The following is a 27,935-nucleotide window of genomic DNA, read 5'->3' on the forward strand; positions in this document are numbered from 1 at the left end:
ACCTAAAGGACGCAGACTTTGTACATACAAGTTTTATTAATAAAAACATATTTAAAATCATTATTAAAACAAAGAAAAAGCAGTTAAAGCATAACAAACGAAAAAATTAAACATGAAAAAAAACCTGACATAGGATAAAATATAAACAAAAAGAATCATGAATGTAGGAAAGGTGGAGGTCCTAGCAACCAATTCCAGAGGGCGGGGTTGATATTAGAGGTAAATTTAAGCCATATTACGAGGTATTCTTAGTGAAAATGCAACGTTTCTATTGCTCTATCGGATTTGCCTGTCTATTACATTCCATTAATTTAAATCTTGATACTAGCAAAATCACATTTTGAAAAATTAAACATGCAAACGAACAAAAAAAGATACAGACTTTTACATTTGGTGATTTCTGAGAAATGCCGCGTTTCATTTACCTAAGGCTATGCATATTTATCCCACCACAACCATATGTGGCTAGCCTACCCTGGCAACCAATTCCAGGGGAGAGGGTTGTTATTACAGATAAATTTCAACCTTAGTAAGAGTTATTTTTGAGGGGTCTTAATCCCTCAGTTCTTTGGCTAGGTGTAAGGTTTCAGTCTCCCTACTGCCATAAAATTCATCTAACACATCCCGCCTTAACTTTAAGATTTAGAACATGTTAGTCCAAGCAATCTATGCCACCATAGCAATATGTGGCTGGCCCATGGTACGCCAACGATACATAATATCATTCCTAAGACATTTTCCAGATATTTTTATGACAAAAATATGATTTAGATCCATTAATCCATGTTTTCACAAGCCAACCCTCCGTGATACACCATGTTAATGCACGCAACCGTGTCACACTATGACTGACCCCCTTGTCCCCCATAATTCCTAAGACATTTTCCAAATATTTTCATGTTAAAAATCATGCATTAAACATACTAGTTCATGTTTTCACATCCGCCCCTCCATGATACACCATGTCCATTCACGAAACCGTGCCACAATATGATTGGCCTCCTGGCACCCCCTTATCATTCTTAAGACATTATCCAGATAAAAAATCATGCATTAAATCCACTGATTTATGTTTTTCGTAAGCCAACCCCCCGTTGTAAACCATGTCAATTCATACCAACATGCCACATTATGACGTGGCATTTTCATTAGAACCTCTCAGAAAAAACTGAAGGTCAAAATATGTATCTTTTTTCTTCATTTGCAAGCTTCATTTTTTTTAAATGTGATTTTTTTAGTCGGAAGATTTAAATCAATGGAATGTAACAGGAAGAAAGATCCGATAGAGCAATAAAAACGAAGTACTTTCACTACGACCTAAATTTACCTCTAATATCACCCCCCACCTCTGGAATTGGTTGCTAGGACCCCCACCTTTTAATTCATGATCCTTTTTGCTTATATTATATCCTATGTCAAACGTGACAATTTCACTAAGAACTCTCAGAAATACCTCGTAATATGGCTTAAATTTACCTCTAATATCAACACTACTCTCTGGAATCGGTTGCTAAGACTCCCACCTTTCCTTAATTCATGTTTCTTTTTGTTTATATTTTTTCCTATGTCAGGTTTTTTTCATGTTTTGTATTTTCGTTTGTTATACTTTAACTACTTTTTCCATGTTTTAATAATTCTTGTAAAGATGTTTTAATGTCTTGTTCCATGATAAACTTCAATATACTTCAGTAATATAACTTAAGTACTTTGTAGCCCATGTACATTGGTATAATTGTTCAAGATTTTTTTTCTAATATAAGTGTCAAATTCCCTGTAGTGAGAAGAAAAGAAAGACTTTCGATCATGTATGAAGATGTATCATATTCTAGCCATAATGATGCTCTCACTTTTATTTCATCTCTGATAGCACTTCCAAGTTCCAACAGAGTAAAAGACTGTTATCAAGAAAATGCGCTAAGAGCAACCCGCAACATTATCTGATAACACTCTTTAAAGCATTACTTAACATACAGGTGCACAAAAAGTGTACACAATTTCTAGTAATCGATTTTCCCATCTGTGTGTCAATTATTGCAGGCACATGGGAACAAGCAATTCATTTAATCATTCTAGTATGCGCAAACAGGGAATTCTCCTTGCGTACAATAGCTTATCATGTGGAATATTTTAGCCGAATCAGAATATTAGAAAGACTTTCATAGTTCAACTGGTTAGCACTCCATTCCATTGAGGTGAATCCCTTTCGAATCCTAATGTGGACAAAAAATGTTTAACTAATAAATGTTCCCTAAGAAAAAACATCATGAAAGAATATGAAGTCTCTTAAACTATTACGTAACACCCACGTGTGCACTGCCATTACATCATTCCCAATAAATCTACCAAGTCACGTAAGATTACAACACCCCCAACAAATCTATCAAGTCGCACAACATTGCGTCACATCCTACTTGTGTACCATTATTACGTAAAACCCACATTAGTGCCTCCCTCAGTTACAACCGGGACTTCTCCACTTGACTAGCGGAGTCTAATAAGTTCTATTATGTAACATCCCAAAACCTAATACGCAACAACCAAAACAAACATTTCCTATTACTTAAGAGCGGTGAAATTGGTTGTTGAGCCCCCTCGATGGTTCTGGATGCTAGGGTTTCCGTTGGAATTGGTTGTTAGGGCCACCGGTTAAATTCGATGGTAAGGGGTCCCTGATGGAATTGCATGCCCCCTGCCATATAGTCAGGCTAGGTTAGGGGCCCGGCGAAATTGGATGCTAGGGGCTTCCCGTTGGAATTCGAAGCTAAAGCCCCCGGTGAAATTGGATGCTAGGACCCCAGTGGTTAGGTTAGAGGACCAGATGAAATTGGATGCCAGGGCTCCCCAATGGAATGGGATGGTAGGGTCCCTCAGTGAAATTGGATGCTAGGGCCCCGGTGGTTAGGTTAGGGGCCCGTTGGGATTGGATGCTAAGGCCCCCAATGGAATTGGTTGCTAGGAACCCATTAAAATTGGTTGCTAGGAGGCACGTTGGAATTGGATACCTGGAGGCCTGGTGGAATTGCTCACTAAGGTCCTGTGTTTTGAAGGTTCCCCAGCAGCGGGTCCTGAAGGTTTTTTCCTGGCTCTCGTAGGTTTTTTAAAGGAAAACACTTTATTATGTATTACACTATTATATTTACACTCTAAAAGTAAACATTCCCTATGACGTAACAAACACCTGCTTGTTGAAGAAATTCAAAAAACGTGTCGGTAGCGGGATTCGAAGGGATACGGCTGCCGTAGGACATATTATGCTGTCACTACTCGCAGTTGAGTTAGCAGCAGCAGTAGTAATAGTGGTACTTGTCGGTTACTGGAAACACCCAAAAGTGAAGTTACATTAATCCTAATGAAAAATAACAAAACATGATGATAAAATAATACTTTAGAGACAAAATTATGGAAACCTGGCCTTACCCCCAACGCTAATGTGCAAATATACAGCCCAAAACGTTCAATGCATTCTGTATAGCTTCATCCATCACTTGTTTTTGTATCTATGAAACCGGTTTTCTGAGATGTAACTTAAGCGCACTACTTGAAAGTGTTTCCAATAACCGACAAGTATATTAATAGTTTCTAAGACACTTCTTCCATCCCTCAATGCCTAGTTCATATGATCAAATATATAATGTCAACAATTTCTCAGCGAGGTTTAAATATTACTGTTATTTAAAAAAAAACAACTACTAAAAAGTAATTTCGAAAATTTTCCAATGTTTAACGAAACTCTGACCACAAGATTCAATTGTATAGTTTGTGATCTTTAAACTGTATCGTTTCATGTTTTTGGGGTAGCCTACTATTCCAGGTCATCATTTTTTTTAAGTAATTTTGCGTTAAATTTGTTTCTGTGTACGTGTTATTAACCTTTTTATGTAATGAAGCAAGAATTTTGCTATTGTAGCAGTTACTCCACCCGAGAGAACTTCAGGATAAATCTAACACGATCCACAGCTAAAGTGGTTCTTCCCTTGCCTCTTCCAAGAAAAACCCAATTGAATCCAAATGCGCAAAATGATATACACAAGAAGCTTTCGTTTTAATTCAATTTACATAAATGGCATTCTTTCATACGAGAAACGTCAGATGAAAGACAACCAGGAATGACTAATGTTCTATCATTTCCTATCATCTTAGCCAGCAATCAAGCGTCAATGACAAACCGCAGCAATGAATGCCTACTCTTAACAACGAAAGAAATCTTAACCATCTAAAATCTTTCTCAACCTTTTTTTCCTCAAAAAATTAAATAGTGTTACAGTGAAAGTCGACCGCAAATCTCAAACCGTTTTATTATTTGGTTAGTCAAGAAATTATGACCAACAGTTAATAAGCCGAGCGATGATCTAGATTGTCAAATAATTTAGTGTTTATTTTAATCAAAATTATCCACAATTGGTCAATAGATATATTCTGTGAGGGATTTCCCCGATCTACCCGGGATACAGACTTGAAGAGACATGACTCCCTAACTTAAATTTCATTTGACTTAGGTTTAACCAGGGACAACCCCACGGGCGCGAATCGAGGGGATGGACAATTGTCATCTCCCCTAGATTTTAAAAATCTCTCTTTTTATAGTTTCATTGAGAAAAATTCCCCCTCCCCCTAGATTTTGTAAAAATTCCTTTTTTGTACCTTCATTAATGAATCGACAAACATCTATCCCCCTCCCTTACATTTTTGATTTTTTTATAGAGGTATTAGTCAGGTCTCTGTAGGTAGCAAATTACTTAGTAACATGATAGTTTTTAGAGTGAGAGATGCTGTAGACAAAGTTTTAAGAGAAGAACAGTGCGGTTTTAGAGAAGGTAGAGGATGTGTCGACCAATTTTCAATCTTAGGTTGATAATTGAGGAGTTCCAGAGTTATCAAACACCTTTGATCCTCAGACACAAACACCATACATTATAAGCAAGCGTTCGATTCTATTGATAGAAGAGCTTTAGCAAAAGTTTTATCTTTGTTTGGTGTACCAGACCAATACATTAAAGTGATCAGTGCTATGTACGATAATAACACTGCTGCGGTTAAGATAGGAAATGAGTTTAGCAGCTGGTTTCGTATTAAATCAGGAGCTAAGCAGGGTTGTGTTCTATCCTCCTTTATATGGATCATTTTGATGAAATTTGTCTTAAGGAGCATAGGAAAGGCAATGGGAGACCGCGGAATCAAATGGATAGGAACGACTCTTCTGGACTGAGATTATGCTGACGATTCAAGCATCTTAGATGAAAGTGAGAGCAAAATGAATGAACTGTTAGAGGTTTTGCGAGTTTAAAGTGCCAGAATAGTTTTGAAAATAAATTTTAAGAAGACTAGGTCACTAAGGCTAGGAACAAATGAAGATGAAAAGGTGACGTAGGGGAACGAAATTATTGATCATGTGGACAGCTTCACTTACCTTGGCAGTATTATTAGTAAAGAGGGTGGGAGCAGTGTAGACATTAAAAGTAGAATAGCCAAGGGTCAGGGTGTTTTTTCACAATTAAAAAAGTTTGGAAGAATAGGAAGATAAGTCTGCCAAATAAGATTAAAATATTGGAAGCTACAGTGATGACAGTGGTCAAATATGGCTCTGAAGCATGGGCGCTCCGAAAAGCAGATGAAGATTTGCTAGATGTTTTCCAGAAAAATTGCCTACGGATCGTTCTGGGTACCCGACTGACTGACCGTATTTCAAACAATAGGTTGTACGAAAAGTGTGGTTCAATCCCGCTTTCTAAGGCTATAATAAGAGAAAGGTTGAGATGGCTAGGGCAAGTTCTGCAAATAAAGGATGGCAAATTACCAAAGATTGTCCTTTTCGGCCAGCCGTCAAGGTCTAAACGGAAAGCAGGTCGTCCGCGGTTGGGGTGGGAGGATGTCATAAAGGAAGATTTAAAGGAAATTGGAACGTCCTGAGAGGGTGTAAAGAGGGAGGCTTTGAATTGATTGAGATGGAGGAGGAGTGCGCGTAGCTATGTTGACCTCAGGCGGCTTGCTCCTGCGGTGAGTTGTTAGTAGTAGTAGACACCATTGATCAACACATGGGAAAGGTAAAGTGTTTGAGTTGCAGTCACAATTTTAACTATTAGAATAAGGATTTCTCAAAAATGTAATAACAACTTGACTTTTAAGAAGGCAAACGGTGTTTATATGGAGGTAGCGGCCTGTTACTGTAGTACACATAAAATATTCAGATTAAAATAAAATCCAACAATTTAAATCTATTTTCGGGCTAATAACAAGAAGGAAGGGTGGTTTTCAAAGCCACTCCCTGGTTCCACTATAGGTGGTGAACGTTATTATCTTAGAAAATGAATATATATAACTTTAAAATCATTTGAGCAGATAAGACCACGTCTAGGGGGGGGTCACCAGTTTTGGATTCCCCACTCCAGAATTTTCAACCCGTAAAAAAGTAGCAAAAATGTTTATAAACAAATTTTTAATGCATTTTGTAAAGTATTTTAGTACCCCCTCCCCCTCAAACAAAATGAATACGCCCTTGTGAACAGATATAGTATAAAGTAAAGAAGAAGAAAAAATTCTAAACCCGAGTCATAAATTGACGCTGGGTTAAGTCAAGGCCTTCTGACCCTGAAATAGAATTATGTGAAAATTAATACTTCTGAAAATAACCTCAACAAAAAAGAATAAGAAATAGAAAACATAATAGTTCTACCCAACCTACTTGTCGTTTCCTGTTCTCTACTAGTTACTTCCTATTCGAGAAGGAAGTATTGTAAAAAAAAAAAAAAAAAAAAAAAAAAAAAAAAAAAAAAAAAAAAAAAAAAAAAAAAAAAAAAAAAAGACCGACTTATTAACCCAGCAAATAGATATGTGACAGTATTACGCATACACATCGTGTGTGGCAAAGAAATGCGACTATTCATATTAATCGACGCACACGACAAAACTGACAAACTGGAATACTGTACAGAAAGCAAAAAAATGAACAAAATGAAAAGAATGGAATACTGTACAGAAAGCAAAAGAAAGAATGGAATAATGAACAGAAAGCAAAAGTGAGCAACAAGGTTTCTGCTCATATATTAGAAGCTGACAACGGATGCGCTAACAGGCACATTTAAGGGGCTTTCTACCCCCCCCCCCCATTCTCTGTTTTTACAATTTTCCTCAAATTCCCATTATATTTGCCCTTTTTAACGTTTTTCGGATATGAATCCCTCCCCTAAAAATTATCTCTTGAGTACTTGCCTGAGAGCTACTATCAATTTGACCCTTAATCTCTTTCGTAATTAGCGGTCAGTTATTCTTAGTCAATTAAGAAAAAAAAAATCATAATCCCTTCATATGCGTCAGTAACACAACAATAACATAAACTGTTAACTGTCGGAAAGCTTTTGCAGCTCCTTATGGTATTTGACGAAAATACATCTATCTGACCCCTTTGCTTAATAATCAGTTTTATTTAACATATATCTGATGACCTAGGTAGCGTGGCTTGAATGGACAAATTTAGATCATTTGCATCGCATCAGGTAATCCAATTGTAATTAGTTATTAGTGCCATTATAATTAGTATCCCATTGTGTAATTTGGGGTAGATTCAGAAAATCACCTGTGTTCAATGTTATTTTGATAGTTAAAAAAACAGGTAATTTTTATAACATAAATATAAGAATTCCGTGACTTTCCTTAAGAAAAAGTTAAATATTAAATATTCAACTGCTACTAGCAATAAGCCTCGTCGGTTTTGGCACCAATTCACGAAAATATAGGGGAGGTGTGCAAAATATATTCTTCAAAACGTAGGGAGGGAGTATTTTATTGTTTTTTCAGCCTTTTGAATGAAAATACCAAAATATGTATTTTCCAAAACCTAGGGAGAGAGGAAAAAATATGGGGAGGGGGAGAATGCAAAAACACATTCTTCAATAAGTGACGGGGGGTGTTTTGTTGTTTTTTTTCAGCTTTTCAATAAAAATACCAAAAGGTATAGCCTACTTTTCAAAACAAGGGGAGGGGCAAAAAATCTGGGGGGGGGGGATTCCCCCACTTTGAAATTTTTCAATCATAAAAGACTGATGAACCTGAATTATAAAACGGCACCGAATTAAACAAGCTATTTCATTAAACCATTTTAGGCAGATGGTGGGAAACAATAGATTTGCAAGATTTTACGGAAATATAGAAGGGGTGCAAAACCACATGTTTTTCAGCCTTTTCGATGAAAATACGAAAAAACGTATTTTTTTATACCTAGGGGAACGGGTAAGAAATTGGGGGGGGGGGGCAGTTCCCCGACTTTGACCTTTTTAGTCTCAAAAGACTGATGATTCTGAATTCTAAAACGACACCAAATTAAACTAGCTATTTCTGAAAACCATTTCAGGTAGAGGGTGGGAAACAATAGATTTGCAAGAGTTGTTTTGTCCCTTTCTTTTGAATTTTTGAACACTTTGGATAGCATCACCTGGCTTAGCACCGAAGCCACTCAGTAGATGTAAGCCGATTGTTGGATCTAAGTATTTCCTTTCGGTTAAATTGAAAGCAAGGTCCATTTTTGATGACAAACCAAGTAAAAACCAAAAAGGAAAAAAATTCAGTACACAGTTGATTCTACTTATCTGTTACTTAAATATTTCTCGCAGTTTGTGCAGCTCGGGCCAGCAGAATTGATTCCAGTGTCTGGAATCACATCTGATTCTACTTATCTACTTGATTCTACTTATCTGTTACTTAAATATTTCTCGCAGTTTGTACAGATCGGGCCAGCAGAATTGATTACAGTGTCTGGAATCACATCTGATTCTACTTATCTACTTGATTCTACTTATCTGTCACTTAATTATTTCTCGCAGTTTGTGCAGCTCGGGCCAGCAGAATTGATTACAGTGTCTGGCTTCCTCCACATCTGAACATAGGAAAACTCAGATAGAATAGAACTCACAAGAAGCCCAAGTTGGTTGTAATGATTTTGAATCACCAGACGCCGAAGATGTGGTAGTTTCTTCAACAAAGTTAATAAGTGTTAAATCGTCAGTGTTCGATTCAGAGTCAAGCGGATAGAAAAAGATTTATCATTACTACTACTCCAGCCTGCACGAATAAACCAACCGCACATAGGTGCTCTTCCCAATTAACAGTTCTGTTGGCTTTCACGAATTCTTTGGTTCTGTCAATCCTAGTCATGCAGTGCATCAATGCAGCGCAGTGCAAGTAGTATCATTACTACTTCTCCAGCATGTATGAATAAACCAACCGTACATAAATGCTCTTCTCAATTCACAGTTCTATTGGCTTTCACGAATTTTTTGGTTCTGTCAATCCTAGTCATGCAGTGCAGTCAAAGTAGTACAAGTAGTGTCATTACTACTTCTCCAGCGTGTATGAATAAACCAACCACACATAGATACTCTTCCCAATTAACAGTTCTATTGGCATTCACGAATTTTTTTGGTTCTGTCAATCATAGTCGTGCTGTACATCCATGCAGTGCAGGGCAAGTAGTGCAAGCAGTGCAAGAAGTATCATTACTACTTCTCCAGCATGTATGAATAAAACAACCGAACATAGGCTAGGGCATGTTCTGGGGATGAAGGATGATCCGACGGGCCAAACGAAAATCAGGTAGCCCCCGAATAATGTGGGGTGATTTCATAAGAAAAAATTAATGAAAAGGAAAACTTCTTGGGGGGGGGGGTAAAGAAGAAAGCTTTGAATAAATTGGGATGGAAGACGAGCGTGTATAGCTATGTTGGCCTCAGGCGGTTTGGTGCTACAGTGATTTGCTAGTAGTAGTGGTAAGGTTGTTTCCAGATTGAGCCCCATCAGCCCAGCAAGCAGCAAGATCATCCTGCAAGCAAACGTCCTCTCGTTATACAATAATAAGCTCAAACGCATAGTATGTGTAAGAGTAAACATATGTATGTTTACATATTATGTAATACATATTACGTATGTTTACATATTACATACTATGTAAACATAGTATGTAAGTTAGAAGCTTAGGTTTGCTCTGGAGTTTCTTAAGTTTAAACCTTTGGATCGCAGTGTCAGTACTTCTTTCCCTAGAAGCTATTTCTTCAATGAAATTGGAATTGAGGCTTTGGACCTAGATATGACAGTAAACCCCTCTAAGTCCATGATAATGCCGATTTGTTTCCTCAAATCCTCGCCCTGTTTTCTCAATCCTATCCCTCCTGAAATTTATGCGTCCTCGGTTAAATTACTTGGAGTCACAATTTCTTCAAATTTTAAGTGGGATATCCACGTTAAAGATATCATCCATAAAGCTAATGCGTCTATCGCCCTCCTTAAGCTCCTAAATAAATATAGCGTCCCCCTTCTCACTCCTTAAGGTTGTACACGTCTTTTGTCCGCCCGCATCTTGAATATGCTTGTCCAGTTTGGCACTCTGGCATCTCCCGTGAAGAATCAGACAAAATTGAGTCAATCCAAAAAAGAGCCTTGCGAATAATTTTCAAAGAAGGCAAGGTGCCTTACTCTCTGCTCCTAAAAAAAGCTAGTTTGGAAACCCTTGAGCGAAGGAGGTCGTCGTTGTGCCTCCGTTTTTCAAAAATACAATAACGAACCCTCGGACGGCAAGTATTTTCCCCAAACGTCACTCACCATCCAGATTACGACAGCCTCGAGCTGTTTCTGAGCCTATCCCAGTTTTGTCTCCCATTCACTGCGTTACTTCCAGATATGAAAAAACCTTTGTCCCCTTTATCACAGAAAAAATAAATAAAATAGCCAACTAGTTTCTCCCCCCCTTTTTTTCATGTGAAGTGCTTTAAGTCGTTGCACTAATTTGCTTGCCCCCCCGCTGTTTTGGTTTAGTTTCCCTTTTAATTCATTTTTTTTCGTGTGTTTTATGCTTCGTTCTTTTTTTTCTTGAGTTTTTGGACTTTTTTTAGTGTCCCTTTTAATTTGTAGATACATATGTTTATTTCTTGTTCTTTTCTGTATTATTAGAATTTTTTTGTCCCCTTCCCTTTTTTTCTGACTTGTATTTGTTCAAGTTTAGTTTGACCGATATTTTTTTTTTTATTGTTTGACTCATAATTTGATTATTCATTATTATTAGTGTTTTTTGCTTTGTTAGTCGACTCCGAAGTCCGAATTCGGCCCTTTGAGGGCTTGTGATAGTGATCTTTTTGAAATAAATATCTTATCTTATCTAAGCTTCACGAAAATGCAGAAGCTTTCAAGTCATATGACTGTTTCCTTAACGACAATTCTCAGCAGCTCCGTTTCGAGGATGTTATATCCCCCCCGTCCAATACAAATGTTAGTTATAACCCCTTTCTTTCTATGCTTTCTGTTCTACTTAGCTACAAAATAAAGGGTAATGTCGAAACTTGAAGTATCTGCCAGACAAAGAATATGGACGTGAAAAGTATGGTTAAGATGCATCAGTAGAAGTCTAGTCCACCGTTCGAAAAAACATCCTTCATAGCCCCTAGTCGACTCGGGAACTGTTTAGACATGTACACACATTTATATATAGCATTTGGACTTAAATTTGAGAAATCAAAATATTTTTGGTCTAACACTTTTTCTAGCACGAGCTTCCCCAAAAACACTCCTGATCCAACTCAAAAGCTTTGGCTATGGGCACCAACAGATATAAAGTATTGAGTATTGGTCCTTAAACAAAATAAATAAAAAAAAATAGTTTTTTTAACTGAAAGTAAGGAGTGACATTAAAACTTAAAACGAACAGAAATCACTCCGTATATGAAATGGTTGTCCCCTCCTTAACGCCTCGCTCTTCACGCTAAAGGTTTTAATTGTTTTAAAAATTAGAATTGTGGCAAAGAGTCAAACTTTAGCGTAAAGAGCGAGGGATTGCGGAGGGGAAAACCCATTTCATATACGGAGTAATTTCTGTTTGTTTTAAGTTTTAATGTCGCTCCTTACTTTCAGTTAAAAAAAACTAGTTTTTTTTTTATTTAATATCTGAACGTGTTTGAATTAATGCATGTTTGATTTTGGCTCTCCGCACACAAATTATTAAAATGAAATTTGCATACTAATTCCTTTTTTGGCTAAATGGCTTCCTCTTAATTTTGATCAGACGATCTTGAGAAATAAGGGGTGGGGAAGGAGGCGTAGTTGCCCTTCAATTTTTCGGTTACTTAAAAAGGCAACTAGAGCTTTTAATTTTTAACGAACGTTTTTATTAGTAAAAAATATACGTAACTTAAGAATTAACTTACGTAACAAACTTTTATATTCTTATATTTTTATAATGTATATGAGGGGGTTTGTCCCCTCGTTAATATCTCGCTCTTTATACTAAATCTTAGGTTTTGTCCCAATTTTTTAAGAATGACCCCTGAAACAGAAAGGCCGTAGAATAAGTAGTTGAAATTACTAAAAATACTTTAGCATAAAGAGCGATGTATTTATCTCCTCCTAAATAGCTCACTCTTTATGCTTAAGTATTTTTAGAACCCCTCATATGCTTAATAATCTCTGTTCGTTTTAAGTTTTAATGCTACTCCTTACTTTCAATTGAAAAAACTTTTTCATGTTTATTTTTTCATTTTTTTTTATAGTAATGCTTGAAAATCCTGCGCCCTTTTCATTTAGTTTCTCTTCCCCCATGACGTATTCCTCGAAGGAAAGATCCTCCCACATAGCCCCCTCCCCTCAATCCCACCCCCCAAACCAAAAGAATCCCCGTGAAAACGTCTGTACACTTCCCAATAACCATTACTGTATCTGAACACTGGTCAAAGTTTGCAACTTGCAGCCCCTCCCCCAGGGACTGTGGGGGAGTAAGTAATCCCCAAAGACATAGTTATTATTGTTTTCGATTATGCGAAACAAAATGGCTATCTCAAAATTTTGATCCGTTGACTTTGGGAAAAATGAGCGTAGGAGGGGGCCTAAGTGCCCTCCAATTTTTTGGTCACTTAAAAAGGGCACTAGAACTTTTCATTTCCATTAGAATGAGCCCTCTTGCAAAATTCTAGGACCCCCTGGTCGATGCGATGACCCCTGGGAAAAAATAAATAAATAAATAAACACGCACCCGTGATCTGTCTTCTGGAAAAAATACGAAATTCCACATTTTTGTAGATAGGAGCTTTAAATTTTTGCTAAAGGGTTCTCTGTTACGCTGAATGCGATGGTGTGATTTTCTTTAAGATTCTATGACTTTTTAGGGGGTGTTTCCCCCTATTTTGCAAAATAATGTATATTTTCTTAGGCTCGTAACTTTTGATGACAAAGACTCAATTTGATGAAACTTGCATATTTAAAATCAGCATAAAAATCTGATTCTTTTAATGTATCTTTTAGCATCAAAATTCCAATTTTTAGAGTTTTGTTTACCATTGAGCCGGGTCGCTCCTTACTACAGTTCCTTACCACGAACTGTTTGATCACCATTCATTCACTTGGCAGTTTTACTATGTGCATACATGCATATAAGGTTCATTATAATTGCAAACATCAACTCCAACACATTTACCGCAACTCAGAAAATCTACTAGATATGTTAAGTTTTTTGTTGTCCTTCGATAAAACTAATTAACAAAAATATGGAAACTGCAATATGATAGGATTTTTTCAGAAAAAAAATATAAAAATTTGCCCACCTGGTTCAAAATAAAAAGGAAACAAGGAAATCAATCAAAAGGAAACAGACAATCTCATAACGGTCGGTCAATTTGATGCTATTAAATCTAGGCAATCTAAGTCGCAAAACATCTTTTACACTAACAAAATTGAACCAGATGGACTTGAAGATGTACCCATTCTGAACAACTCAGTAGAGCATGTAAATAGCAAAGGCAATTTGTCTTTCATTTGCTCAATTTAACATCCTTGAAGGTATTATCTTAGTCAGCCACCAGGTCTGTTACTTAATAGATAGTTGTCATTCTAGTTTGTCGTTTGAAGGGGGGAGAGCCATGAATTATGGGGGCATTAACTCTACTTTGAAAAGGAAAAATAGGGCCGAAGGTTGCACAGCCTTTCCGTATTTGAAGAAACAAATAAAAAATCAACGAGAAAACTTGCAATAAAAACAGCGGGGACAAAACTAAATTAACGGTCGGAATTTTGGAGCAGATGGCCATGCTTATAGTCAGTGATCAAATCTAAAATTAAGAATTTGGCATAAAGTGAGGATGAAAAAAAAAACAATTTGATAGATACATTTATAACCGCAAACTATATCAAACAGTTCGGGTAACATGGTAACTGTAGGTAAGCAGCGACTAGGCCCAAGAGTGACCGATACTCTAAAAATCGGAATTTAGATAGCAACTAATACATAAAAAGAATTTGTTTATTATGTTCATTCCAAATATATAAAATCTGTTAATTTTAATGCTACCCAAAAAAAGCTATTAGCTTGAGATTATTTAACCAATTTTCGAAAAAGGGGGGAAACGCCCACAAAAAGTCAAGCATTCTAAATGAAAATCACACCATCAGATACAGCATATCAGAGAGCTTACTGTATAAGTTTCAAGCATCTATCTACAAAAACGTAGAAACTTGTATTTTTTGCCCTAAGCTAAATCACGGATACGTGTTTATTTGTTTGTTTTTGTAGTTTGCTTTCCCCGATGGTAGATCGTATCGAATCAATGGTCCTAAAAGATTGGGAGAGGGCTCATGCGAACGGGAAGTATAGGTTCTAGTGCCCTTTTTAAGTGACCAAAAGGATTGTGCCACGGGAAAGTGGCGTTTTCTGCCATTTAGTGGTACCAAACTTCCATTTTGCTCCAAAGAGCATCAATTGCAATCGGTTGAAAATTCTGAGATAGCGAATCTAAAAGAATAAAAAACTATACGTTGAGCTTCCAAGCAGCAGAGAAAGTAATGCCGCTCGTTGGCATAACCGTTCTTGAAAAGTAATGTAGTCCATACAAGATTAATGGTTGGTATGGACATTGTGCTTAACTTAACTAAGTTGGTTCTTCATGAAATTGCATTTAGTGATGCATAGTTGCGCATCAACTGTTACAGAAATATGGGCGTTGGGTCATTGTTTAGGCGGGAAAAAAGAATCAAATGCCTAAAAGAGCGCATTTCAAAACTTAAATTGTCTAATCATCCATGAGCCTTGAGATGAATGTAGAAAGAGGTATGGGAGGAGGAATTAATGTTTCATCTCTTTTCATTTACACTAAACCTGAATAAGAGTGTTCTTCCCTTCTTATTGGAAAAATAATTTTGACCTTTATTTTAAAGCTTCATTTAGCTACAATAATTTGCTTAAAATTTAACAAATACAATTGTATTCAGCGGTGAATAAATGCGCATGAGCTGTCATGATATAGATAACTTCGAAGACCACACTGCCTTTCCATGACGAAAGTAAAACAGTTCAAAATAGGGATGATACCTTTTTATTGACAGTGAAATATTAAATTATTTAACTGGATATTTCGAACACATATACAGTGTTCATCATCAGCAGTAAAACTAAAAGACATGAATAAAAATAAACAGAATTTATACCTAATAAACTAATTACATATAGTTTATTGCTCTTATTTTTTTCAATGCAACAGCCGAGGCAAATCTCCTTGACCTTTTCGGTTCCGGTTTATTAGATTTAACTGACGTATATTTCCCTATTTTGAACTGTTTTACTTTTGAGCTGTCATGAAGGAGGGACATTGGGTCATTTTGTAGACAGGGGGAGGGGACAGATGCCTCAAGAATTGAACTTTCATGCACAAATATCCCAACTCTCACTGAGCCTTCAGATGAATATAGGAGGAGGTGCTTCTCCCTTCTTATTGAAAAAAAAATGTTTTAGACATATATTTTAATGCTTCATTTAACTACACTAATTTGCCTAAAATTAACAAATACAATACACTAATTTGCCTAAAATTAACAAATACAATTGTATGCAACGGTGTATAAATACGTATCAGCTGTTACGAAGGAGGGACATTGGGTCATTTTGTAGGCAGGTGGAGGAGACAGACGCCTCAAGAATTGAACTTTAATGCACAAATATCCAAACTCTCACTGAGCCTTCAGATGAATATAGGAGGAGGTGCTTCTCCCTTCTTATTGAAAAAAAAGTTTTTGACATTTATTTTAATGCTTAATGTAACTACACTAATTTGCCTAAAATTTAACAAATACAATTGTATGCAACGGTGTATAAATACGCTTCAGCTGTTACGAAGGAGGGACATTGGGTCATTTTGTAGGCAGGGGGAGACAGACGCCTCAAGAATTGAACCTTAATGCACAAATATCCCAACTCTCACTGAGCCTTCAGATGAATATAGGAGGAGGTGCTTCTCCCTTCTTATTGAAAAAAAAGTTTTTGACATTTATTTTAATGCTTAATGTAACTACACTAATTTGCCTAAAATTTAACAAATACAATTGTATGCAACGGTGTATAAATACGCTTCAGCTGTTACGAAGGAGGGACATTGGGTCATTTTGTAGGCAGGGGGAGACAGACGCCTCAAGAATTGAACCTTAATGCACAAATATCCCAACTCTCACCGAGCCTTCAGATGAATATAGGAGGAGGTGCTTCTCTCTTCTTATTGAAAAAAAAATTTTTGACATGTATTTTAATGCTTCATTTAACTATACTAATTTGCCTAAAATTTCACAAACACAATTATATAGAGCGTTGTATAAATGCGCATCAGTTGTTATGAAGGAGGGGCATTGGGTCATTTTGTAGGCAGGAGGAGGAAACAGACGCCTTAAGAATTGTATTTTAATGCACAAATATCCCGACACTCATTGCGCAGAATACTAAAATTTTCGACCTAAATACAGACTTTGAGTTATTTTAAAAACTATAGAAAAGCTATTTATAAAATATCCTAGCTTCTGTGGATGTAATGATGTGTGATGATGCATTCTCTCTTTAATACATAGGCAATAAGTTCATGCATAATGACAGCAATTATTGACAACGATTCAGTTTCATTTTACCAATTTAACTCATTTGCTACCTTATTCATTCTAATATTGCATAGGCCTAGTTGCACAGCAACTATTAAGAAGAAGGTTAGTAAACATTACTTGGGAGGAGGTTCCAGAAAGATATTTCAAGAGCTAAATGCTCGTATAGGATTGCCCCCCCCCCCTTGAAAAACCAAAAAATTACAGCTAGAAGATTTACATGTTCGGCCCCAACCCTCCGAAAAAATTTTGGGTTAGGAGCTGTCCTTTTCTGCTGTATAGCAATAATTTTGGTCAATTTGGGAATTAGCGGTGTCCATTCGAATTGAGATATCATCATAGCCTATATTGGACCGGTAGTGAACTTTGTTCTCGGGCGCATTATTGTAGGTTATAGCCTATAAGTAACTTTATGTAATCAAGTTAGACATGAGCAAAAAAATTCCTAAATATCAGGCGTATTGCCAAACTCCTAATTACCCACTCTTTGCGCTAAACTTGAACTTTTAATTTAATCAAATCTCGTAATTTACCTGGCTGGTAATTGCAAGTGTTGCCTTTCAAAATATTTGAACTGGAAATTTGGCAGTTTCAGTCTTATTCAAAATGCTATATATTAAAACAAAACACCTTGAATGAGCGCATTCATTATTTGCGAAAAAAAAGTAGACGTTTTAAAATGTTAATTGTTTTTCATTACAGCACAAATTGAACTTTAGTGTAAAAACGGGGGTTGAGGGATGGTAGTCCCTCATATTAAGGGTAATGTGCGAGATTTTTTAGCTTTAATCTCGCTTTTCACTTTCAGGTGGAACACTTACTGTTTCTGTTTTTATTTCTACAGCGAAGATCCCTATTCACTGCCAGGACCCCTGTTTCACTAGCAAAAGATTTTTGGAGAAAAAAATCCCTAGTTATTTAATAACAATAATAAATAAACTTATTGGGGCTAATTCGAAATACATATGCTTATTCCAAGATCTGGACGGGAATCCCAGATTTTCGGGGGAAATCCTAAGGAGTTACAAAACCCAATCATCACCCTTTTAAAAGATAAACCCTGTTTAAACAAAAAAAAATTCTCGAAAACAAATGTGTTTTAGAATTCTCTTTTGCAAATAGTGCAATACATACAGGTATATAACAATAGATAGAAAAACTTGAATATTAGGAGAATAAATCTAAACCATTTGCAAAACTTGGTAGGGGACAGAGGAGACTAAACCCTTCCTAAAGCGATTTCAGCATGGTTTGACCCCAGAGAGGAAATTTAGACCGTTCAAAAAAAATGCATTATCGATTATCCAAAATCTTCTTTTTTTGTACCGTTTATTATATCCAAAAGAGGTAAAAATACATTGCACTTGTAATATTTTTTTGTATCCTCAAAAAATATCCTGTAAACTATTACAATTTTGTAAGTATTTTATGTGATTCCTTAACAACAAAATTTAAATGATATACCAGTTGAAATGAATTTAAAAAAAAATGTCTCAATCCTCTAAAGTGATCTGAAAATCAAAATATCCCGGAAGCCGTTTAAAAACGGACCTTGGCGCCTTGTTTGGTTTGGGAAGTAATTTGAACCGTATGATTGGTCCTTTGCCAGAGTACGGACGAGAAAGTTGCCTCCAGACCGGTAGGATATCAAAAGAGAGAATGCACAAAATCCTCCGAGATCTTTCTTATTTATTCTGACACATCCGAGGATAAATTGCAAACGAAAAAGGAGATGTAATATTTGAAATGCAAAACAGTCAAGCGTATGGTTGGTCATACCATTCTTCTAGAAGAAGGATGGAGCTTTGATGCCGCAAAAGTGTGTTTTAGGCTCAAATATCAAGATTTTAATATATTTTGAGTTCGTTTCAAAAATATCCATGACGGAAAACTCAAAATAATACATGGGGAGGAAAGAGGCGACGGTACTGCCTCCCTTTGCTCGGCTGGGGCTTCGGCCCTTTCCTACTTGAGTGATGGCTTCACATTTTCTTTTTATTTTAATTCGCATTTTGATCACATTTAATAGCCTGTACACATTTCTATGGTTCCGAAAATATTTTCCCTTAAGTTCCATGATTCAAGCTTGATTAGTTTAGCTTATGGAGTTTTAACAAAGACACATACATAGTACAGAAAGAGAGAGGGGGAGGTAGAGAGAGAAGACACGATCTAAAGATTGGGTTGTGTTTCTTTTTCCATTTCTTTTTTTCTTTTACTTTACATTCTCTTATATATAAAAGAACCAATCACGACAAAAGGGCGCAACAGGCATATTATGTATTTTTTTTTTTTTGCAAGCCAATGTTCTCCAAACTAACTAAGCCTTTAACTATTTTTCTGATCAATAAAATACCTCAAAAGAAAAGAATTTGCCCATATTCTAAACTTTTTGGATTGGATCCAACTAAATTTGGATCTTAATCTCAAAATTTGGTAGGGGGCATAGATCCAAAGTAGCCTAAACCTACAAATGATCATTGGGAATATTTAGTTTTTCCGCATTAATTAAGAAAAAAAAAGATTCTCATTTTAGGAAGCTATATTAGGAAGTTCAATAATGTAGGTGCAAAATAAAGCAATGTGATCTTCTGTCATTATTGAAGCAAAAACAGGTTATATGTTATATATCAGTGAAGCCGAGAACTCATGTTAAACGATTTTACTTTTGCACAAAAAGTACATACTGCAGAAAGAATGTCATTTTAAGTTTATATTTTTAAACACGTAACTAACCACTACAAAGTACAAGATGATGAACAGAAATGAAGGAGCTATCTTTGTCTATGGAAACTAAAATTCTTAAAAACAAGGTTGCTTCACAGTAATAAAGTGCCTCGGAAGAACCTGCTGTTATTGGTGATTCCAAATATATATTTTGGAATCACCATGTACATTCAGAATTACTTAATTGTTTTCAACATGTCTCAAATGCCTCTATATGATGATTCCAAATACATAAAATCCATTAAATTCATGCTTATACTTCAAAATTTACAAACATACAAACTTTGTATAAATTTAGAAAAAGTGAAAAAGCCCCAGATGGAAAGCGATTCAGATTTACTTCATCATATTCAACATGTCTTAAATGCCTCTATATGGTGATGCCAAATATATGTAATCCATTAAATTCACCCTTATACTACAAAATTTTTAAACATACAAACTTTGTACAAAATTAGAAAAAGTGAAAAAACCCCAAATGGAAAGCGATTCAGATTTACTTCATCATATTCAACATGTCTCAAATGCCTCTATATGGGGCTTTCAGGCCTCTTGAATCTCAAAACACGAAAGTTTGTGTTTTCCCCAATAAACATGGTCGCGTGGACCATCATGTCACCAAGGGTTGTTGCATCAAATAACTTTGCAAATCATCCAAAGAAGGATTCCAGAAAGAAATGTTTATTTCTGCCATTTTGTGGTGCCTGACAACAACTTTGGGCTAACCAGGGCCAAACTGCTATTGAAAAAAAAATTGAGATGACCAATTGATTCAGAACTACCAAACTGTTTGCAGAGCTCCCCAGTTTCAGAAGTCATATTGCTATGTAGTCGCATATTTGTCCACACAAAATTAGGGTTATTATTTAGCAGTATTAATTATTATACAGTATTGCATATTGGCACACCAAATATTAGAAGGAGATTTCAATTGATCACTATTTTTTAGGGGGGTCAAACTGCATTTATGGTCCATATTTCTTAATTTTTCACAAAGACCTTCAAATCAACATTGGAGGGGGGACCTGTTGATTTTCCTTCATTTGGACTATCCATGGGATATGGGCTCTCAGGGGTGATAATTCCTGTCTCTTAATTGGCTGCACAAAGGTGGAAGGGAGCAGCCTCCTAGAACAAGGTTTTTCTAAGGTTTTTCAGGATTGCTGATCAAAGATTATGTTTCAAGTAAGTTTCAAAGAAATGAGAATTCCTTATAAACCAAACATGATAGGTTGAAGAACAAATGAGCAAGCAAAAATTTATAGTACATACAGTAGACTCTTTTAAAGATGGCAGCCTTTCTGCACCATAGTGCAATAGAACAGACGAATTCTTAACACCTTTACTAAGGTTCGTTGATTAAAGCTATGGCAGCTTTTAGCACCATCCTGCTATAATGTAAATGAATTTTTAGCACCTTTGCTTAAGCACCTTAAGGCCTTTGCTTAAATACTGTAAAGACAGCAGCCTCTTTGTACCATAGTGCAACAGAACAGATGAACTATTAGTACATTTACTAAGGTTCGTTGATTAAAGCCTATAAATATGGCAGCTTTTAGCACCATACTACTATAAGGTAAATGAATTTTTAGCACCTTTGCTTAAGCACCTTAAGGCCTTTGCTTAAATACTGTAAAGACAGCACCCTCTTTGTACCATAGTGCAACAGAACAGATGAACTATTAGTACCTTTACTAAGGTTCGTTGATTAAAGCCTAGAAATATGGCAGCTTTTAGTACCATCCTGCTATAAGGTAAATGAATTTTTAGCACCTTTGCTTAAGCACCTTAGGGCCTTTGCTTAAATACTGTAAAGACAGCAGCCTCTTTGCACCATAGTGCAACAGAACATACGAACTATTAGTACCTTTACTAAGGTTCGTTGATTAAAGCCTATAAATATGGCAGCTTTTAGTACCATCCTGCTATAAGGTAAATGAATTTTTAGCACCTTTGCTTAAGCACCTTAAGGCCTTTGCTTAAATACTGTAAAGACAGCAGCCTCTTTGCACCATAGTGCAACAGAACAGATGAACTATTAGTACCTTTACTAAGGTTCGTTGATTAAAGCCTATAAATATGGCAGCTTTTAGCACCATACTACTATAAGATAAATGAATTTTTAGCACCTTTGCTTAAGCACCTTAAGGCCTTTGCTTAAATACTGTAAAGACAGCAGCCTCTTTGTACCATAGTGCAACAGAACAGATGAACTATTAGTACCTTTACTAAGGTTCGTTGATTAAAGCCTATAAATATGGCAGCTTTTAGTACCATCCTGCTATAAGGTAAATGAATTTTTAGCACCTTTGCTTAAGCACCTTAAGGCCTTTGCTTAAATACTGTAAAGACAGCAGCCTCTTTGCACCATAGTGCAACAGAACAGATGAACTATTAGTACCTTTACTAAGGTTCGTTGATTAAAGCCTATAAATATGGCAGCTTTTAGTACCATCCTGCTATAAGGTAAATGAATTTTTAGCACCTTTGCTTAAGCACCTTAAGGCCTTTGCTTAAATACTGTAAAGACAGCAGCCTCTTTGCACCATAGTGCAACAGAACAGATGAACTATTAGTACCTTTACTAAGGTTCGTTGATTAAAGCCTATAAATATGGCAGCTTTTAGTACCATCCTGCTATAAGGTAAATGAATTTTTAGCACCTTAAGGCCTTTGCTTAGATACTGTAAAAACAGTAGCCTCTTTGCACCATAGTGCAATAAAGCAAATTAATTTTTAGCACATGAGCTTAAGGCAATTGACTCTTTGCCAACAGGCTTCTATAGTTGGCCACTACCTCATTGATGTTCAACATATTACTGACAAGATAATCACTGTCTTTTTTACCATTTTTACAATCTAATTCTTTACTGAAGTTCTTGTTTAGATCAAGAACCTAATCAATTTCCACCAAGAAACAATGGAAAGCTTGTCTAAATGGTTTCTTTTTTAAACAAAAAAAAATCCAGGTGGCAATTTTTTTAAGTTCATCTTTGGCAATACCAATGAATGTTCCAGATTTTATATATTCCTAAATTTATCATAATTTTTGGTTAATCTTCAAGTGGGCATTGTTAAGTAAACTCACAGAGATGGAATAAGGAATAGTGACCAAATTCTTGCTAATTAATGTCTATGTATTATATTGTTTCCACTGCAAAGATTCAGTTATGAAATTTAGCCTGGGTCAGAATTAACAGCAAAATCTCACCTTGAAATTTCACAGTAAATCTTAGCACAAGATTACTCATCTTTCTTGAATTTTAGTATGCTCATAGTCAAACTATCTTTTTAAAGCTTTAAAACTATATATTAATGACTATCTTTTGATTTGCCAGTTAGAATTTCGGTGCACTTTTTTGATAATAGATTTTACTAATAACTACTATCAGCTCTAAAAAGAAATTGGTTGAATTCTGAAGCTATAAAAATATCAAAACAAGAAACAAATTAAAATAATAAACTAAAAAAGCTTACTAGATGTAGGCAGAATGGTTAGGATACTTATAGGACTGAAGTCAGTGAGAAAAAAGGAAATATACTATTTCTTTCTTCATTCAGGGCTCTTTCTTAATGCAATAACCACTGCTGTTGCCATTCCCCTACCCTAACACAATCAGATGTAGTTTTAGGCTATAAAAAAAAAAAAAAAAATCAGATTTTGTCTCTTAACAAATTGGTTTTATTTGGTATCACCAACCAACTATTGATGAGAAATAAATAGAATATTTTGGTTTCCTCAATTAAATTTTTGACTAAAAGACATACATATTACTCAATCTGCTTTTTAATGCTTATTCAAAATATACTAGTAGCTATCCTTGCAATTGTGCCCCAGCCCTCCTAAAGGGGCAAGATATAGCCAGGTTGCTTTTGTGCTTATTTCTGATCAACAGAGGATTCATAATGCTAAATAAACCCAATTAAATAAAAATAAGCAAAATTTTATAAATATATGCTAGGACTATATCTGGCCTCATAAAGGGGTAGAGACTTGGCAAATCTTCAAGGATAGCAATAAATATATTTCAAATCAGTATTAGAAGGCAAATTGACAAGTATGTTTATCTTTTAGCAGTTAAATTCATGAAGGAAACAGGAACTTTGTCCAAAAACAATGACAACCCCACACAATTAGCAAACCAGTCCCACTAAGGACAGAGACACTGGCAGGAGTGATAAGACAAGCATCCCCCTCCCATCCCCCTGAAAAAGAATAATACATTAAAGAATGTCTAAAAAAGGAAAATAAGAAGTCTTCTAATTTAAATTTTTGTGAAAAAAACTTCAAGTAGCACTTTGCTCCAAATCCCTGGGGTGTTTCCTGGTAGGTTTAGAAGGGGGGGGGCTAGGATGCAGTAGTAAAAAGGGTTTATTGGATAGAAAATTTGATGACATTTTCCTTATATTTTACTTAAATATCAATAAGATTAATCGGAAGAGCACAGATAAAAAAGCATCTTGTAAATGGAAGCCTGCTGGTTAGCTTATACCTACATAAGGGTATAAGGGTCTGTTACCTTATACCTACATAGAGTTGGTTAATTTTCAATACATGCAAGTAGGTAGATTGATTAGGGAAGGAAGGAAAGTGAAACAATGCACTTTTAAAAATGTGATTAGTTAGTATTTATAGTTTTTGGATAATATTCTAGACTATCCACATTCCCTCCCCCTCCAAAGGACACTGACCTTTGATGATCAGTTGCAAACTTTGTCTTATAAAATAAAACCTTAATAAATAGATCTACTACTCAAATAAGGCACAAGAAAAGTATTTAGTCTTTTATACCTTTCCTCAATCTAAGGTTTTAAAGATTTGGTAATCCATTTCTTAAATGAAGAACAAGAGCCTCAATATGGCTTAAAACTCTACTGAAATAAAGCGAATTGCTTTTTTAAATACTAGAGCCACTGAAAAAGAGATTGAAAAACAAAATTAAATTAAAGCATTTCTTGTTGAAATTTAGATAGGATTAGATCTGTCATATATGCAATCCTCTAAGCCATAGAAATCAGAATATAAATAGTAGCTTAGTGATATCTTCCTGGCATATAGGCTATTTTTGGCCCTGGATTCATTCCTCGAGAGTATCACTCAACTTTGTCAGCTACTTTTTGGGATAGCATGAAGCCCATCAATTAAAACTTTACCAATTTTTTAAAGTAGTTTTTAGAAATTTTTGGCAAACTTTCTTTTCTGAACATCTTTTTCTGGCAAATAATAAGAAGGACCATGTTAGCTTTAATAGGTCAAAATAGAATTTGGAAATAAAGCAAATAGCTTATTTGGAAAGAGCATAGAAAGTAAGAGTGAGTTGTGTGTTCACCTTCTATCTAGCCAAGCAGGGGCATCATTTGGGAGGACAGGGGCAAGGGGCAGCTGCCCCTGACCCAAAATAATTTGGAGAAAAATTATCATATATCCCATGCCCCTTGACTATCTGGAAAGGAGCCCCTATTGTCCCCCTAATTTAAAATGCTGGAAATTTGCCCCTGTATCCAAGTAACATAAAAACAATTAATTTACCTGGATGATAATCTAAAACACAGTGCTTAGAACTAGGTTGGGGTGTATAATTACTACCTAAAGTTCTATTCCCTTTTTAAGAGCTTTTAAGCGTTCAAAAAATCTGGGTAAATATATAGATGATTCTACTACTGAACAAAAAGAGGCACATTTTTATATTGCTAATTTTATACTTATTTTTATGGTTTGGTTCACATTTTTGAAAATTCATCCTCAAATACCCTCTAATGGTCTTATATAGCCCTAGGTTAAATAAAGAAACTAACAAAAAAAATTATGGAATTCTTATTTTATAATATACAGCAAGTATCAATGGATCATATCTCTTTGTTTTTTAACCACTTTGATCAGTTTTCATTGATTATCAAGTTTCTTATTTCTAAATAGCCTAGTGCTATATGGGAACATTAGAGTGGGCTGGAGATTTTTTTTTAATGGTAAATATGGAGGAATTTAAATTACCAACCTACAAATAAAATGAACATACTAGTTAATGCCTTTTTTATACTCATTCCAAAAATATAATAAATCATTTTACTTTGAAATTCAATTTTAAGGACTTTATGGTCCCTTGAAGACAATAACTTTTTCTCATGAGTTTGTTATACAATAGGATTAAAATAATGGTTAAAAACGTATTACCATATTTGATTATATTCCATTTTCTAAAATGATGTTATCTATATGCATTGATTCAACATCCAAAGGATTTATAAATCTTTAAACAATTGCATTGTTTAATTTAAGCTGTTAACATTAATCTTGCTTAACCCAGCTTACCTGTAAATTGAATTGACTGTGGCAAAGTTGAGAACCTGAAAACACATGAGAAATAGGCTATATATTTGAACATGAGGGGGTAAGGTGGGGACAAAATACAATAGAGCTGCCATTGAAATGTTTTAATTACAATTATTCTGCATATAATGAAGTAAGAATTATTGTTTCTAACTTTATATGGCCAAAAGAAAAGAAAAGGTATCATTTTTGAGGGTCTATTAAGGGCTTAAAATTGAATTTCCAAGTAAATTGACTATAATATTTGGAAAGAGAACAAAAAAGGCAGTAAAATTCCAGTTTAGCTACTTTTTAAAATGTTGGCAAGGGGTTAGGCTATGAAAATGAACAGCACAAAGCTTCATAAAGGTCAGGGCCCCACAGAAAGAAAAAGTGGTAGTAGGTACTGCAAAAGGCAAAATTTTTGAAGCTTATATTATTGACTTACAAATAAAGTGAACCTACCACTCAATGTTTTTTTATGGTCTTTACAAATATAATAATTGCTTCTACTGCAAGTTCCAATTTAAGCACTTTTTAACCTAACCTTATTATAAATAATTTTAGCACTGAGAAAATATAGCATTATTTTTTCAAAAACAACCAAGAAAAGATGGCACTGAGAAAACATAGTATTATTTTGTCAAAAAGGAGTGACAACTCACACTTTAATTGAAAATTCATCATTTTTAAGAGCTCAAAAAGTGCTTAAATATGAATTTGCAGCAGAAGCAATTATTATATTTATAAAGAACATAAAAAAAGGTATTGACTGGTATGTTCACTTTATTGGTAAGTCAATCATATGAACTGCAAAAATTATACCCTTCAAAATACCTTCTCAGGATATACTTTAGTCTATAGCCTAGAACTATTCTTGAAGTTTCATTTTAATAGCCTAACCCCATACCAAGATAACAAAAAGTAGCTAAACTAGCATTTTACCAAAAAAGCATTGATGGATATATTCTACTTATTTGTAGGTCAATAATTTAATGTCTTCTGTTACCCACAAACCAAAATATAAAAATAAGCATAAAATTGGCAATCTAAGACTGCATCTCTTGGTTGCAGCAGGTTTCCTTCTGAAGAGGATTAAGTAGAGACCTTTACTCTAAATATATGACCTTCAGGAGGGGGTCATTGCAGTTGAAACAATAATTATTAGCCAAGGCCATTTTGAAAACCCTCAAAAAGGCATTGAGCATTGTTACAGAGTATTAAGCAGTTGTGTTGGATTCATTAATATTTACTTAAATATGCAATCTGTTATTCTTAGACTTCCATAGAGTTAAGACAAGCGAAGAGGCCTATAATGTGAAGCAGCCGACAAAAGTTATTGGCACCTACCTTCCTCTGTTGCTTCTCCCAAGCTGGATCTAGTAATCCTTCCCTCTCCCACTCTTCTTCTTGCTCCATATATCCATAATCGCCATTACTGTTCATCATCACTTCAACCATGTTTAAACTGACTATGCTAAATATCTCTCAACTTGGAACACCTTTTCAGGCAAGACTAAATTTCAAATCATTTGCTAGAAATGCACTTCTGTCCCTTCTTCAAATTGGCACCACATTTATAAAGTGGGCGGTCACAAGAGCAATAAGTGGGCGGTCTCCTAAGTTGCAGCAGTTTACGCCATCTTACTTAAGTTATCTCGAATTATAGGGTAAAGCGAACCGAGCGTTTTTGCCGTAGGATCGGACTTGACATGAATCGAACTAGATACGAAAAGCTCTACTATTCGTTCCAGAAAAATGAAAATTTTTAAGGATATTCAACTTATGTTTATCTTGAATTATAAATCAAATAAGTAGTTATGACAGGAAATTTCATTTAGTAATGAATTGTACATAAAAGTTAGTAACGGTTTTAGGCCTCATAATCTATGAGGGCGTAGTGCACCCCAGGAGTGTAAAAATATAAACAAAACTAATTTAATGTTATATGTCAAAAAACTAGGGGGCAGCCGTCCCCCTGTCCATGCTTCAAAATTCCATTCTATTAGCTTACACCTTAGCATCT

The 27,935-nt window shown here is 35.4% G+C and overlaps 1 protein-coding gene across 2 annotated transcripts in view; it reads right to left on the reverse strand.

Moving 5' to 3' along the window:
- Window positions 1-27,491, reverse strand: part of LOC136028713 (alpha-actinin, sarcomeric) — a 134,550-nt gene extending 107,059 nt beyond the window's left edge. For both annotated transcript variants that reach the window (XM_065706579.1, XM_065706578.1), the window contains exon 1: window positions 27,260-27,491. In XM_065706579.1, coding sequence (XP_065562651.1) covers window positions 27,260-27,370 — 111 coding nt within the window. In that variant the 5' untranslated portion in view covers window positions 27,371-27,491. The remainder of the gene's footprint in view (window positions 1-27,259) is intronic.
- Between the last annotated feature and the right edge of the window lie 444 nt (window positions 27,492-27,935).

Source organism: Artemia franciscana, chromosome 7 (assembly GCF_032884065.1).
Source record: "Artemia franciscana chromosome 7, ASM3288406v1, whole genome shotgun sequence".
Classification (NCBI taxonomy): Eukaryota; Metazoa; Arthropoda; class Branchiopoda; order Anostraca; family Artemiidae; genus Artemia; species Artemia franciscana.